The 17,641-nt window shown below is 41.0% G+C and overlaps 1 protein-coding gene across 1 annotated transcript in view; it reads left to right on the top strand.

The window, feature by feature from the left end:
* Positions 1-17,641, top strand: part of cep78 (centrosomal protein 78) — a 98,410-nt gene that overhangs the window by 3,619 nt on the left and 77,150 nt on the right. The window contains exons 3-6 of the mRNA XM_048528350.2: positions 12,375-12,550; positions 15,746-15,818; positions 15,910-16,013; positions 16,147-16,321. Coding sequence (XP_048384307.1) covers positions 12,375-12,550; positions 15,746-15,818; positions 15,910-16,013; positions 16,147-16,321 — 528 coding nt within the window. The remainder of the gene's footprint in view (positions 1-12,374; positions 12,551-15,745; positions 15,819-15,909; positions 16,014-16,146; positions 16,322-17,641) is intronic.

Raw genomic sequence — 17,641 nt, 5'->3', positions numbered from 1 at the left:
AAGTGCGGGATATGATTCAGAACTGGCTGAGCGCCCTTTCAACAATGATGCTGGGAATCCTTGGTTGACGAAGAAGATGGACATTTTGGAGGCTCCCTCGTCAAAGTTGGCATCGTTGGAACAGATGAGACGGAGACGGAGGAACTGGGAGAATGGAATAGAGTCTTTACAGGAAGAAAGTGTGAAAATGTCTCCACGAGACACATGTTCCCCTCACCTCTCCTGTCAGTCTTCTACAAGATCTGATCTCCCTGGGACAGCCTGAGGCTTCTTCTATTACTCTGAGCATCTCAACTCAGTCCCGTGGCACCTTCCCCTGCAAGCATAGAGGGTGTAACACCTGTCCATTGACTTCTTTCCCCCTGCAAGTATTCATGGGTTCAAACACACCTTCCAGGCGAAGCAGCACTTTATCTGCACTTCGCTCAATCTAGTCTGTACCATTCACTGCTCACAATATGGTTTCCACTACTTTGGGGAAACAAAGCTTAGACTAGGTGACCACTTTGCAGAACACCTATGTTCTGTCCACAAAAAAGATCCTGAGCTTACAGTTAGTTGCCTGCCACTTCACCACACCACCCTGTCCCTGGCCAACATCTCTGTCTTAGGCTTGCTACAATGTTCCAGCAAGCTTAGCGCCAGCTGGAAGAACAACTCCTCAATTTCTGTTTGCAGACCCTGCAGCCTTCTGGACTCAGTATCGAGTTCAACAACTTTAGGGCTCTCCCATGTCCCTCACCCAACTCTCCCACACCAGCCCTTGTTATCTCACAGTCTGCTACTACACACAACTCACTGTTAGTGACTAACAGTCCCTATCAACAGCTGTCCGCTGTCTTAGCCAGATCATTATCCATTCCTTTGTCCAACTGTTCTTCTGTCTTTATGGGCTCTATCTCTACATATTGTTTACTTCTTAACCCCTCTCCCTGACCCTGACTTCTGCATATAAACCGACATTTTCCTAGTTATCATTTGTTCTGAGGAGTGTCATTGGGCTCAAAAGGTTAACTCTGATTTCTGTTTACTCTCACTGCCTGACCTGCTTAACTTTGCCGGCAATTTTTGCTTTTGTTTCTGATTTACAGCGTTTGCAGTTCTTTCGGGTTTTTATTTACCATTCTGTGGTTGGAGTGATGGATTGAGAGTCAGCAATATAAGATATTCGCCAAGGGTGGATTTTTCAATTTGCACTTAGTTTGGTGATGCTTGAGTTTCATAGTGTCCAATGTGTTTTGGCCTAGGCTGAATTTTCTTGTTCTCTCTTCTGTTTTTCACCTCATTCATTATGGAACTAAAATCCTACAGTGAGAGCTTTCCATTCCTGAGGCCTTCTGGCTTTGTTGCCACTAGTCCCATATGCTGAGCTCACCTGCACTTCATTTCTGATACTGCAAGCCAGGAATGATTTCTTATGCTGTGATACTTGATCATAATCGTCCAAGAGGTAGTGCAGAGCAAAGGAATGCTTCCTTATCACCTCATGGATGGGGACAGGAGGTGCTAGGTGCATGGACTGGTGTAGAGGAGGTCGATTCTCTTCTGTTTGTATCACAAAAGAAGGGCGCATCACCACCACTAGCCAAACTGGATCCAAAATTGTAACATGCGACAGTGAAGTGGAACATGCAGCTCTGCAGGAAGAAGGCTAACGATGTTCTGTACTCCATTGTGTTAAATGTTACAATCTCTTTGCTACCACTCATTCATGGCCATCGTTCACTGTAATTGACATCTCAAAAACAGAAGGTACACTGCCCTCAGTATTACTAGCATCATGCCCATTTAAGCCTTCCCAACTCCTCATTTTCTGCGGACACTTCACCCCCTCTCCTGCTCATGCAGGACCATTAACCTCTCTTGCACTCAGTTTCATGACATTCAATTCCTTCCTTTCTCTCATTGCAGAAAAAAATTACCCACAAACAGACCGAAAGATCCAAGGCGGTGAGGAGTCAGGCATTTGGCACCTCACTCTAGGAGAATAAATTAGTGGATTTCGTCAAAGAAGAGCAGGATTGCCTGACTCCAATTGGCAGCCAACCCAGTAAGCATCTTATTACTGTGCAGGTCTCTTATTACCAGTAGTGCTAACTCATCCATTTCCTGCACAGGCTTTTATTCATCTTCTCCAACTAATCCCCCAGTGGTAGCAAGCATCTGGAAATATTTTAGCACTGGAAGCTGCCAGATTCATCACTACCTCTGATGAGAAAGCCTCTGAAGCCTTGGTGTTTACCTGAATCTTCTACTGGCTTGGAGATTTTCACCTTGTTAGGTACTTCATTTCGGTACCTAAACTGATGAACATGTCACTGACTTTGCAGCCAGTCAAATAACAAGTACCAATTTGTCTGACATTCAGGATACTGCTGGAGACCAGGCACCTGCTTAGCCCATGGAAAAAGGCCTGCCTGTGTTCTTACCTATAAACAACTTGGTTAGACTACATAGACAGGCAGAAGTAAATTAGGCAGGATCACAGAGGCAGCCGGTAAGCTCATGCGAATAACATTCACTGACATCCTTAGTGCAGCGGTTGCTGTGGCTTGCATGTGCTTCAATGTCCATTGAAAGATTAGAGATAATCTTGGAGAATTGAGTTCCAGAAGAATTCTCAATGTCTGCTGGTTATGTGCTTCGATTGGCCTTGGTCACACAGCATCATTGGGAAAGCTAGAAAGGGTGGGTGGAATTTGATTCACTCCAAGTGCCCTTTCCTTTCAGAAAGGGTACAGGCACCGATGGGAAGGGGAATTGACAAGCATGTGCATTAGGAGCTGCTTCTCAGAATATTCTACATGAGTTTAGACCCTCCACCAACCTTTTGCCTCTAATCCCAAAGCAGTCAAAATTACAAATTGAGGAGGGCAAGCCTGCTTCTGGCAGCATATTCAGTAGAGCTGTGCTGTCTAGACTTAAAAGCACCAGGGGATGACTGCCTAAGACCTGCAAGTTCAAAGGTCAAGCATAGATCCCCCTAAGCAGCTCAAGCCAGACCTGCACCTATCTGTAGTGAGAGGCAATGAAGAAGGAAACATACTGTGGGGAATGTGGTGGCAGGGGTTTTAGATAATGTAAATAATAATCACATTTGTTAATATATTTTTCACTTCTTCTGTTTTGTTGCAATGTCTACTGTTGAAAAATTTTTAATGTCGGATTGATTAAGTCACAGCCTTGTGAGAGATAGTGCCTTCCAAAGGACAAAAGACGTTATCACCAAGCTTTTCCTGTGTCTTGGAAGCTGCTAACTCTAATGCCACATGTTCGTGATCTGTGATGTTGAGGGCTGCAGTCAATGTGTTGCACGTTAATGTGGATAACACTGGCACTAAATGCAACGTCTATAGAATGTGCTAGAGCCTAATCTGCACACATCCTTTCACCTTCTGATTGAGAATATGGAAATTATGATGATTCCATCCATTTCAGAATGAATCTTTCCCTACAATGTATCTGCCTTTTAAGGGAATACTCAAGCACTCAGTGCTGAGGGATGTACAATTGTCAGATTGCATGCCCACTGACTCTCAATATAGTAGTGTGCCAAGAAAGGCTGTAGAAAGTGCTCCACTCGCAGGTTCAAAATAGTCGTAGAGGATGTTCAAGAATTGTTGGGCAACTTAGCTGTTCACCTGCTCTGTGAAACAATAGATTATTGATGATGGGAAGTTCAAAAGTGAGTTCCTCAGGATTTATGTCAACCTGATGCAGTACATTTCATTCTGATGTCATATCCTCCCAAATTACTTGAAAGCTATCTAATATTAGCACCATGCAATATTATTGCAGTATCTCACTGCCATTTTCTCCCCCAAGTAGCATACAGAGCAGGTTATGTATAGAAAATGTGTTCACCTAATAATATCATATACAGTCATATGGATGATAGAGATTTAGTCCGCAATACAAAAGGAGAAGGACTGCAAAAATAACAAGGTCTACTCATTTTTTATTTACACTAAGCAGGGGCAGCTTGCTGGGTGACCAACAGAATTGTGAGCTATGAAATGAAGTCCGAATGCTGCTCGTTCATCCTGGAAATATGTGACTGTAAGGTTTGCTCTGGCCTTTTGCATTCTGTGATGAATTGCTTTGTCCTGTTCTCTTGTCATTGTCACCCGTCACCTGTTCCGTCTTGATCTCCAGAAGATTGCTGTTGACCCTCATTCATTTGCATCCAGGACATCCCTCTTCTTGTTAGGTCCAGTTGTGAAGGGCACAACATGCTGCAAATATGTGGTATACCCTTTCTGGCCCAGTCATCAAAACCTCTGCTTTATGGCCCTGTTTGAAGCGTGAGCAGCATTATATCTCATTCTGTGTCAACCTGAGGGTTTTGTGAATGCTTCATGAGCCATTTTTGGAGTGGAAACCCCTCATCTTCCAGTGGCCATTCCTGTGTGGCTCGAGAATTTTTAAACGGGGCAAGCATCTGAAAGTTCTTTATGCGTGAATCGTGACAGCCCCCAGGATATCTGGCACAGACCTCCAACATTGAGCATTTATAGAAAGTAAGCCTTTTTGGTTTTCAAATGTCACAGATTAGTGATCAGACATTCTTGATGCAATATTGGTGAAGAAGATAACTGTTGTGTTTGTGCCAGTGATGGTGGACAATCCTAATACACTATTTGCTTGACTATCATTGTCAAGCGGGAAGGATATGAAGAGGTGTGCCCTGGTGAGAATAGCATTAGTATCATTCTGGATGCATTTACGCTTGAAAGTTTGGCAGATGCCACACAGATCCCCAGTTTCTTTGGACAGGAATATATTATTGATTTAGATGAAAAAACTAAATATATTAACTCTAAGTGTGCAGATAACACGTGGAAAGGAAGTTGAATTCTGAGCACGATGCAGAAATACTTCAATGTGATTTGACGAGTTGAGTGAATGTATGGCAAATCAAATATAATGTGGATAAATGTGTTTATCCACTTTGCTGACAAAAACAGGAAGGCACATTTTTGTCTGAATGATAAATTGGGAAAGGGGTGGTTCAATCAGACCTGAGTGTCCTTATACTCCAGTTGCTGAAAATAAGCATGCAGTTGCAGCAGGTAATGAAGGATGCAATGCTGGCCTTCATTCTGGGAATTGAGTAGAAGAGCAGGGCAGTTTTAGGACAGTTCTATTGGGCTGGGGTGCGACTGCAGCTGTAGTATTGTGTGCATTTTTGGTTTCCTTTTCTGAGGTGGTCTGTCTATGAAGGGAGGGCAATGAAGGATTATCAGGAATGGCAGGAACAATGTATGGGGAGGTGATAGCCTATTGGTATTATTGTTGGACTGTTAATCCAGAGACCTAGATAATGGTCCAGGGACCCGAGTTCGAATCCTGCTGAAAAATATCTGCAATTAGAAATCTAATAATGACAGTGAGTCCATTGTCAATTGTTGGAAAAACCCATCTGGTTCACTAATGTCCTTTAGGGAAGGAAACTGCCATCCTTACCTGATCTGGCCTCAGCAATGTGGTTGACTCTGAACTGCTGTTTGGGAAGTTAGGGATGGGCAATAAATGCTGCCTAGCTAGTGACTCCCTCATCCTGTTAATGAATTAAAAAAGAAGATTTGGGGTTATATTCACTGGTATTTAGAATAACAAGGGGAGAATCGCATAGAAATTTAGAGATTGCTAACAGGACCTGTAATGGTAAAGGCAAATGCAGGAAGGACGTTCCTGTTGACTAGAAAGTCCAGAATTAGGGTCGCAGTCTGAGTGCAAGGTGAGCCATTTAGGTCAGAGATCAGAAACCTATTTACCCTATGGAATTCTGTGCCACAGAAAGTGGTGAATGCAAAAATGTTGAATGTATTCTATGAGTTAGATATAGTCCTTGGGGTTAAATAAACTATAGGGTTTGGGGAGAAAACAGAAACAGCATTTTTGGATAATCAAACACAACCAATAAGAATAGCGGATTGAGCTCAAAGGGCTTACTTCTGCTCCTGTTTTCTGTTTTTACGAACCAAGCCACTATCAGAAAATAGGTGCAGCTGTTACCTAGACAGCCATCAGGATAGGATTTCTGTTCACTCCTTGTGAGGGCAAATCCTTGTCTAGCATTGCAGACAGTTTGGAGATAATGGGGCAAGACACCCTTAATTGTTGTTAACGCAATCTCACATTGTCTTGTACTGTCTTTCAGGCATTTGAAGAAAATGGCAGTGCAATTTATAAATCTGGAATGTCATATTTGCCTGCATCTTCTCTGTGTATCTTGTCCTTCTGATCCCTCCCTCTGGAGGATTTGCAGCAGTTAATGTTTTTCCTGGGTTTGTGCAATATATTCTTGCCACTGTGTCTTTCTTCGCTGTTGTCACAGAATGATCAAGCTGGCAATGACTCCAGCGATAGCAATATCCATATGAGCTCTTTTAACAGATAATCTGTGGGTAGTATCATAAGGATGACATAACATAATTGAAGGAATGCCTGACCCATATGTTATTCTCTCTCAAAGTGTGGCATAGAGACTTCCCAATGGGGTAATAGCATTACCATGATAAGGAGCTTTGAGGTATATTCTCTCAACCAATTACATGGTGGACAACCAAATTGTTTGTGCCATTCTAGGATTGAATTTTGCCAGAAACATGCCATGTCTGTAGTTGTTCCCACCCCTCCCAACACAAGGCTTCTTTCCAGAATGCAGCTTATGGTCCTTGTGTTCTCGCATTTCATTAAGAGAATCTGGCAGCTGTGACGTATTGTCTTCCAAAACTTGCTTGGAACGTGGTTGGCAAATAGGAACTTCAGATTCCACTTTTGATTTCCTTGCTGTCATGACATTTTGTTTAACTCATGTGACAGGGAGGCAGTAATGCACTCAATGTAATACTCATTGTTTGAAGTAGTACTTTGAAATCTGTATTTTTGGACAATTAATGTTCTGCCAATGAAGTGCAAATTGAAACCAGTTGGACAGCACTACTTAATTAGTGGTTGTGTGATTATTACAACTGACCGAGAAGGGTCTCAAAACTAAATTTGTTTACTCTATTCCCAAAGGGAAAAAATGAAATTACTCCACCCACTTTGCAATACTTACCATTTTTAAAGTTTGTATGCAACTGACTTTTGATTTGACGTGACAACATGATTCCATCTTCAACTTTACGTGTGTGACATGCAGCCTCTGTTTGTAATGAAGTTTCCCCCATCCTTTGTGTTCCCTTCATGTTGCTGCCTTGGTGGCTGTGATAACTTTTTTATTCTTTCCATTGTTTCTGTTGAGCCCCTTTACAATAAAATTAACATGCCCACTGTACCCACAGATATCCTGCCTTTTGCAATTCCTGTACTCTTGTTGATCCTATACTCTCCCCATCTAGAGGCCTAAATCAACACCTACTAGCCCCCTATCAAGAGTTTCCCGTCTCCCTGACTCCTTCCAAATAACAATAGGATGCCAGCCTACTACGTGCAATTGCCCCTGATCACAGGTACCATTATTTCAGTAACCTAATAGAGTGAAACCATTCCTAGGACTCCATAGACTTTCTCCTGGTGAGCTCCCTGACCTTTATTGACCGAACACACATAACTGACTGTGACCTGACCCCTGGTCTGACTTAGCTAGATGCAGAGACTGAATCAGCCACCCTTTGACTGATGTCTCCACAGTACTCTGACTGTCCTATCAGTAATCTCTGGACTGTTTGAACTTGGCTGCTAGGATTGTGTGTGACCCAGCCCCTGCAGTGCAAGGACTATGATCCCTGGTCTCTTGTAGGGCTGAGTGCATGACTCACCATAGCAACCCATTAGTCTGTTAGCATACAAATCCCTTGACAGACCCCCTGTGGCGGTATGTCCTGAATGACTTTAGACTTCCTTCACCTGGCTAAGGACATTCCTCCTTTGACTTTCGTACTGTCACAATGTAATGGAGATAATGTGCCGATAATCATGCCCCACTGCTCCACAATCTGTCATCTAATGTTTAATTGTATAAATCCTGATAAGACCTCCAAAGTCACTAATCTGCCTGACTGACTGGTACTCATGCCAATTCATGCCAAATTTCTTCAACAATAAAAAAAAATTCTATTCGTTTTAACGCACTTAATTTGATCATGATCAAAGAAAATCAAAATCCCAAAAAAAATGTGCACTTGATTATGATTAGGACAGATAAAAGACAAATGGTTTAACATATATAATGGTTGGAAAAAGAATGTAGACATTGTAAACAATATTCCAAAGTTCACATGTCCAGACCTCAAGATAGAAGGTTGTTTTTATTGAGCCATAGAGATGTAGAACTTGGAAACAGACCTTTGTCCAACTGGCCCAGTTCCATATGCCAGCGTTTTGCCTGTATCCCTATAAACACTTAGTATTCACGTACCCATCCAGATGCCTTTTAGATATTGTAATTGTACCAGCGCCCACCACTTCCTCTGGCAGCTCATTCCATTACAAGCACCACCCTCTGTGTGAAAATGTTGCCCCTTAGGTCCCTTGTTAAATCTTTCCCTTCTCACCTTTAACCTATTTCCTCTAGTTTTGGGCTCCCCTACCCCAGGGAGAATACTTTGGCTATTTACCCTACCATGCCCCTCATGACTTTATAAATCTCTATAAGGTCACCCCTCAGCCTCCGATGCTCCAGGGAAGGAAGCCCCAGCCTATTCAGCCTCTCCCTGTAGCTCAGGACCTCCTACCCTAGAAACATCCTTGTAAATGTTTTCCAAATTCTCTCAAGTTTCATAACATCTTTCCAGTAGAAGGGAGACCAGAACTGCACATAATACTCCAAAAGTGGCCAAACCAATCTCCTGTACAGCTACAACATGACCTCCCAGCTCCTATACTCAATGCACCATTCAATAAAGGCAAGCATACCAAATGCTGTCTTCACTATCCTGTCTACCTGGGGGTCCACTTTCAACAAACTATGAACGCGCATTCCAAGGTCGTTTTGTTCAACAGCACTCCCCAGAACCTTGCCAATAAGAGCATATGTCCTGCCCTGATTTGCCTTTCTATGATGAAGCACCTCACATTTATCTAAATTAAACTCCATTTGCCATTCATTGGCCCACCTGATCAAGATTTCGTTCTACTCTGAGTTAACCTCCTTTGCTATCCACTAAGCCTGCAAATCTAGTGTCATATGCAAATGTACTAATCATATCTGCTGTGTTCACCTCCAAATCGTTCATATAAATGACAAAAAGCAGTGGACCCAGCACAGATCCTTTTGGCATATTGCTGGTCATAGACCTCCGGTCTGATAAGCAACCTTCCACCACTACCCTCTGTCTTCAACCTTCAAGCCAGTTTTGTATCTACATGGCTAATTCTCCCTGTACTCCATGTGATCTAACCTTGGTAACCAGCCTACCATGAGGAGCCTTGATGAACACCTATTTGAAGTCCATACAGACCATGTACACCGCTCTGCCCTCATCAATCCTCTTTGCTACTTTTAAAAAAACTCGATCAAGTTAGTCAGATACGGTTTGCCACCACAAAGCCATGTTGACTGTCCCTAATCAGTCCTTGCCTTTCCAAGTACACACAAATCCTTTTCCTCAGGATTCCCTCCAATAACTTGTCCACCACCAATGTCAGGCTCACTGGTCTGTAGTTCCCTGGCTTTTCCCTACCACCTTCCTTTAATAGTGGCACAATGTTAGCCAATCTCCAGTCTTCTGGCACCTCACCTGTGGCTTTTGATGATACAAATTTCACAACAAGGCCCCCAGTGACCTCTTCTGTCACTTCCCACAGAGTCCTAAGCTACACTTGATCAGTCCCCGGGGATTTATCCACCTTTATGCATTTTAAGACGTTCAGCAGTTCCTCCTCAACGATATGGACATCTTTCAAATCTTAGGTTTTGTATTTTTTGCGGTAATGATGTACTATTATCTGGTGGTTGACAGTCCGTTCTTCAAAACAGTGAGAGATCGGGTGAACGTGGGTCTTTTCTGGTAGGAATTCTTTCCTTTAAACTCTTGTTTTTTTCTGTCCTTTTCCTCACATCAAGAGTGATTGGGGGTAGAAATGAATGCTTTCTGCTTGTGGACTATGGGTGTCTCTTCCATTCTGCTACTCTTGGCACTTGCAGCATTTCAGCACTGCAGCTCAGACAGTCAGAGGGCAGTTGTTAGGCACAGCTTCAATACCTTGAAAGATTCGTGGTGCAGTTCTATCTCATTTTGCTTCCTTTTTTTGAAAAAAAAAGCCATATTGTATTGCACAGTCCAACAATATGAAAATTTGATGTTCAAGTTGCAAAATTTTCCTAGTATTCCAGTTATGACAATTTCCATTTCAGTTGCTGTTTCTTAAAAAAGTTAAAATACGTAGTCTCCTTCAACACATTACCATTAACTTGAAGCATTGCAGTTTGTTTGTCGCATAAGCTACTGGCATATGCTGCATTTATGATGTTGACACCTGCTGGTGTAGAGTGATATGACTATCCCTTGTCTAAGTGGCACAATTATCGTTCAGTATTCCCACTATCACAAGCTATCTACCTGTCCCCCTCTCTCAAGTGTTAAACCATTGATGCTGAAGCCTGTAACTTGGTGCTCAAGACTTTGTGTGCTAAAAAGCAATAATGTCCCCCTTAGAGAGACTGATTCATTGCAATCTAATGTTAAAAGCCCATGTGCTCAAAGAAAACAGGATCACCCACTCAGAGCTGGATGTGTTCAAGTAAGTTTGAAAGTCAGTGATTGTTAACAAAGCAAGCTAAGAGCCATAAGATGTCTGTATTCATGTCAGTGAAAAATCATCTTGAATCTCTTGTTTGGCTATCCTTGCATGCGAAGCGACTTGGTAGAAGCTTGTAAATCATGGGCGTCCCTCATCTTCAGGTTGGAGTGTTAAAGGCGCAGTGCCTTCGAAGTAGTTCAAGGACAGGTGTGCTAAAATCATAAGGATGGTGGTTTGCTGAAGTTATAATGCATGGATGAAAGATCAAGCGGGATGGTGACCATGGACTAAGTAGGAACATGGTACAGAAAAACCAGTGGGATGATGGCTGGCATTGGGCACTTAGTGAGCTGAGGTTGCCAGGTACCTGCTCTTTGTTAATCTGTCACGTGTTTGTGCCGTCTAGTTTTGGAGAGGAGATTTGGAACTGGGATATGAGTAGGGGCGAACTGAGCTAATAATGATATGGAAACAAGCTAGTCATCACTCAAGGGATAGATTGTGAAGTTGCCATTTCGAAGTTGAGGGGAAGATCATTGAAAGCGTCTCTTGAAGTCAAGAATCAGATTTTTTTGCCATTTTCAATATCAGTTCAATCTCCTTAGTGCCATTACTCTTGCCATAACATAGGGGGAAGGGAATAATTCACACCGGGAGATCGAGTAGGAGATGCAGACGAAACCTCTTGCCTCAAAGAGTGCAAGTTACAGCTGAAGCATATGGTTCAGATGCACTTTAAGGGCAAATTAAACAAGCACTTGAGGGAGAAGGGAATCAATGGTTGCAATGGTAGGTCTGGATGTGAAAAGATGGGAGAAGCCTTGAACTGAGTTTAAGTAGTCATGTTTGAGCTGACTGGCCTGTTTCTGTGCCATATATCCAATGTAAAGATGGTGTTAAACTATTCAAGGAAAAGATTGCTGAAGGTGGTATCTCAAATGACATGTTTTGAAATTTTTTTCAATGTGAAGCTATTAAGGAATGTATTGTGTACTAGGAAATAAAAGGCAAGTCTATACTAAGATTAGGCTGATATAATTTATTCAGGATCATTAAAGGAATCACTGATCACTGGGAAAGTACCATGAGTTTGGAAATGTGACGTTCAAACTCACTTTGAAGGAAAACAATAAAAATTGACCCATGTTACCACAGTCAGAAATTAAGAATACCATAAAATGCATTTTTGAGAGTAAGTTGGATTACTGCATGAAGGGAGAAGAGAAAGAAGAACAATATGTTGATAGTGCGATTTAGTAGTTATAGCACTGCAGTCCAGTTAGTCTAATTGGTCAATTTGTGTGTGTTTAAAATATAACTTGCATCTTTGTAAAATAATGAGACAAAAAAGCAAAAGTAAACTAGAAAACTCTGCCCAAGAATAATGTAGTAAACGGAATTTTAGAAAATTGTCCTTGCTATGACTTTGACATTAGCCATAAGGCAGGTTGTGTACACATTGTTTGACACGCATTCCATGTGAAAGGCTTGAAGATAGTGCGATGAAAGCAAAGTCCTACTGTAGGACTTCAGCTGTGGAGGGCAGGCCTCTCAGGGCTCAGGAAACCTGATGACTAAAAGGAGAAGACTGGATCCTTGAACTGACCGTATCTGCAGCACTGATGTGAGCAAATTTCATCTAACCGTTATTGTTTTAGGATTATTTTTCTTGTTTTCTAAAGGGAGTGAAAGATCTAAACAGAACATCAGAAAACACATACCAGCCATCCGATCAAGAGACCTTACAATTCAACTGTGCAAATCAGTTAGAGATTCTCTGAGTGTTTCCAGTTCTCTAAAAACTTTGGAGTTAGAAGGATTACCCTTGAGACACGGAGATCTTCTGACATTAACAAAGGTGAGGAAACATCAAAGTGGTATTAGCTTGTAAACAAGATACTAGTAATGTCTGTTCATTACCTACAGCGGTCTGTTCAAGTACGTTCTTAAGATGAATGATATATGAGCTGCCTCAGTCACACAACGAATCATAAATATGCCCAGCACAGAAGAAAACAATTTGACCCATTGTACATTTTGACTCTTCAAAGGAACAGCCCCAGATTGCTTATTTTGGTCTGTAATCTTATAATGTCCCTACCTATAAGTACTGTCCACACTCATTCAAAATTATTCCTGGAATCTTGAGGTTGGTTGGCTCGCTGAGCAGGTTTGTTGTTTTGCAGATGTTTCGTTACCCTGTTTAATACCATTCAAAACATTGAATCGACCCCATATACATTCCACTACGAAGGAAACCTGGAAGTGAGGCAATCCATCTCACCAGACCCTAGAGTTTAAAAACCAGGTGGATTGCTTCATCGGAAGCTGCACTGAGGATGTTACCAAGCATGGTAACGTAACGTCTGCAAAACGGCAAGCCAACCAACCTCAACACCCACAACCTGAGCTTACAGATCTCCTCCAAAACCTCAGCTATTCCTGGAATCTTTTTCCAGCACATTTTCAGGTGTCATATTCTAACACCTATCTAACTGGGGAGACAATTCTTATCTCCCTTCTCAATTCTTTTGCCAGTGATTTTTAAACCTAACCTGTGGTTATTGATTCTGTCATCAAAGGGAATTGTTTTCTGTATTAATGGGAATCTGGGAATATTTCTGAAGAAAACAAATGACTAAACATTGTGCAGTAGAAAAAAAGTGCATCTGTTTTCGACTTAGGACACAAATATTCGCTTGCAGCAAATAAACTTTCTCAAAATTAAATTTTTGTTTAAGAATATAGGAACAAGAATAGGCCATTCAACTCTTTGAATCTGTTCTGTCATTCATTAACGTGACAGTCGTCAACCCAACCAACCTGCCTCAGGTCCACAACTCTTTAAACCCTTATCCAAGAAAACATAAATCCATCTCAGATTTAAAATTATTAATTGAAGGAGAGTGTTCCATGCTACTTCCATCTTTTGTATCAGAAGATGCGGTTTTGACCATTTTTCCTGCATGTCCCTGTTCTGATTTTAAAGTTAAAGTTATGACTTTAATATCTGAAAAAAGCTTAGTCGACACAGTTAGCTAAAAGCCTAAATGGAGTGATTATAAAGCAGCTTATTGAAAGTATGCTGTGAAATTTAAGCTTGAAAGGCTGTCTACTGATCAGAATTTTGTAATACAGTCTGGATGTATTGGATACAATATATCAGTGACATCTGCGGACTCTGATGCCTCTGCCTGTTAGTATGCTCCAGAGTGAGTGCTTTCTCTGATGACAAACACTTAGTGATTCGCTCAGTCAATTAGAACAGGAAGTTCACTGCTTCTATCTTCAAACTGTGTTGAGTTTACTGATTTTTGACAAGAGTAATGGAATAGGTGTTGCTCAGGCCTCAGTGTCACTGGTTTGATAAGGAAAGACAATTATTTCTTGTTCTTCAACAGAAGCAAATACTGCACAACTGTAGTTATGAAGTAAAAGAAAGCCTTGGAGAAACTCAGCAGGGGTCTGGCAGCATCTCTGAAGAAATAAACAGAATTAGGGTTTTGCATCCAATATGACACTGTTTCAGTTCTGTTCCTCTTTCCTGTTCTTGATAGCTATTTAATAATTTCTCGTTGAAATTACTTATGTGGATAATTGGTGAGGACATAACTCCTTATGCCTGTGACACTTGCTGTTAAGGATTACAGCTTATTACTTCCCCTCAAGGTAGATGCTAGAAAGTGCCTATGGAATTATGCTACAGCCAGTTTTCTAAGGAAGGGTTTTCAGATCTTTTGACAGATGGGAAGTTGAGGAATAGTTTTAATTTGCTAAATTGAAATACTGGGACCCTTTTCAGAGCTATATCATTGATTTCAAAATTTAAATAAGGCTCTGTTTCTCAAAGTTTGAGGGCCAGTTGAATTTAACAGCTGGGTTTAGCGTGATTGGACAAATCCAGCACTTAAATGACGAAGGAACCTGTGAGCTCTTGCAGGTGAGTACTTTTCAAGCACTGCTTGTGGCCAGGAAAAATAGGTGTATTTCTGGATGCCGTTTTAATATTTATTTATGGGATGAGGGTGTCACTGGATAGCACAGCACTTATTGCCCATCCCTGATTGATCAGAACACAGTTTAGAGTTAACTGCATTGTAGGTTTGGAGACGCATGTAGGCCAGACCTGGTAAATATGGTAGTTTCCCATCCTAAAGGACATTAGTGAACCAGATGGGTTTTTCCCAACAATTGACAAAGATTTCACGGTCATCATTAGACTCTTAATTCCAGCTTTTTATTGAATTTAAATTCCACCATCTGTTCTGGGGGGGGGGGGGGGGGGGATTCAAACCTGGGCCCCTAGAACATGTCCGGGGTCTCTGGATTAACAGTCCAGCAATAATATCACAAGGCTGTTGCCTCTCCCTTCAAGGATATGTTCTTCTACTGCATTCCTCCCCATTCTGCCACCAACATCTCTGCTTCCAAACACTGCCCTTTCCTTTCAGGCACCTCTTTCTCTTTCTCTTTCTCTTTCTCTTTCTCTTTCTCTTTCTCTTTCTCTTTCTCTCTTTCTCTTTCTCTTTCTCTCTTTCTCTTTCTCTCTTTCTCTTTCTCTTTCTCTTTCTCTTTTTCTCTCTCTCTCTTTTCTCTTTTTCTCTTTCTTTTCTCTTTTACAGACCCATGAGTCTTGTGATTGCCAGATTTCTTCTCAGTGAGTCTTGTGTCTTCTCCTTAAAACTGCAGATTTCCTGCTAGGCCAATGGCTGTTCTATGGGAAGCGTAATGAAGAAAACATAACATGGTGTTGTTGCTAAATCCTTAGCACTTCTAGATTTCCCAGTTGCTGACACAGAATCTTGTCTCCTCCCTGCCTTTCTGTTCATGTGGGAACCAAAGCCTTCAAAATTGCCTAAAATGTTGAAACTTAATTAACTCTGTTGATCAAATGGCAATTATTAGTTAACAATAAAGAAGGAAATTAGTATGCATTCTTTCAAATTTAATTATGGGCAACCAGATATTGCTAATGCGCTTTGTATATAGTCTTCATAATCCCTTTTTGATATGTTAATTGTTAATTGTAAATGTCATGTGCAAATTTTTTTAGGGTCTATCCAGGACAAAAACACTACAGAACCTTTCATTAGCACGTTGTCCAATAGGAGATGATGGACTGGAAAGTAAGTTGCTTGTTTCCACCTGGCTTGTATTACTAAGGGATTCATAATATTTCATAATCACAGCTCATTAAATCTAATGGTTTTTATTTAGTCATTTGCCAGAGTGTGAAGCATTCAGCAACTATGAAAACAGTCAACTTCACAGGCTGTAACATAACATGGCGTGGAGCAGAGCATATGACCAGCATTATTAAGGCAGGTTTTTAATAATTTCTCATTTCTGTGGTATCTTACTTCATGGTTTTAAATCGCAAATATAATAAGCAATTCAACAGAAACACTTATCTTGCACAATGACTAAAACGTTATGTGCATATATTTTATACAGTATCAAGCAACAAAAAGACATAGTCAAGTCTGGGCAGAGAGTCTTCGTTATAGGCATCCTGATCTAGATTGCATGAGTGGTTTGCGACGCATTACCATGAACTGTAACACATTAATTGGTGATACTGGAGCTATTGCCTTTGCAGATGCCCTCAAAGATGATCTTTGGCTGAAAGGTAGGTTGAACCGAAAGCAGGATTGTAGTTTTCAGTATATACTGAATTTTAGATGTGAAGCACGACTTTCTTTCTGTTTGAAAGAAAATGTATATGGTATATATAATCCTGTTTGCTCCTGTCCAATGGAGCTAATGAGCAGCTTATTGCTCAGTTAGTTAATAAACTAACCATGGCAGCCCGCTAGCTCAATGACACAGAATAAGTTCCCAGGAATAATCTTTAGTTTCCTAAATTTGCTAATCTTAGTAGGGTTGCACTTGAGTCCCCATACAAGAGAGATGGTAAATCATGCATAATTCGTCTCCTGAACCCTGAACTTGCTGTCCTAATACCAAAAGGACATGGGGTTTTGCTGACTCTCACACAACAGATTATCCAACACTGGTTTTGTTGACATTTGAACTGTTCCTCGGTTGACAATTTGGTGAGAAGCAAAAATGCAATCCTGTTTTCCTTAAATAGAAATTCTTTGTTGACAGTGCTAAGAAGGTTATGCTTATCCTTGAATAAGCCTGATTGCACTGAACAAGGGCAGCAAAGTAAAGGTCACAGCAACATACACCATCAAATTACTTCATGTGTATCAAAGGGGTCATCTTCCAAATAATTCTTTTGCCAGAAAACAGTTATGCATGTTGGCTCTTCTCTGAAGTTTGCAAACTATTTTTAATTTCTAATTTGAAATAGTTTTTAGATTTCAAGGGCCACACTACCACCATGTCCTTCCAGAAATGCTGGCTAGCAGGAAAAATTGCGCTTTAACTTTTGAAGTTGCTATTGTACACTTAATAATTACAAGCTGGCATTTGGTAGAGACCTTCTTACTGTAGTACGTGGCCGAAGGAAATTCAAAAGAAGAAAATCCTTGGGATCCACGGAACTGAAGACAAAACTCCATTGAACACATTTGGGAAAAAAATGTTTGGATTCTGTAAAAGCGATACAGCAGTGAGCATCTCTGTTGAGAATAGGCAAGTTGCTGTTTACCTTGAACCAACCATCACAACTGGATTAGATGTCACCTAAGCAAGATATAAACAGGATTAGAATCCAGAGAAGCAATAGGGAAACACACATAAACACATTCTTACAAGCATGCACATACAAAATACTTCTGTTGTCAGGAAAAATCCAGCAGAATAGGACATAGAGATTATTTAATGACCTGAGAGCAAATCTTAAAGTTGTCAGAATTTGTTCAGGTAGGTGAAGAGAAAATTAGTTATTTGCATGTGATTCCAGACTAACTGCCATAAATATGAGAGTTACTAATAAATCCAACAATGAATTCAGGGGACCAGTTAGATTGTGTAACTT

This window comes from Stegostoma tigrinum, chromosome 3 (genome assembly GCF_030684315.1).
Source record: "Stegostoma tigrinum isolate sSteTig4 chromosome 3, sSteTig4.hap1, whole genome shotgun sequence".
Taxonomy (NCBI): Eukaryota; Metazoa; Chordata; class Chondrichthyes; order Orectolobiformes; family Stegostomatidae; genus Stegostoma; species Stegostoma tigrinum.
Note: the sequence above shows the minus strand (reverse complement) of the source record. Positions and strands in the feature narration are given on the sequence as shown.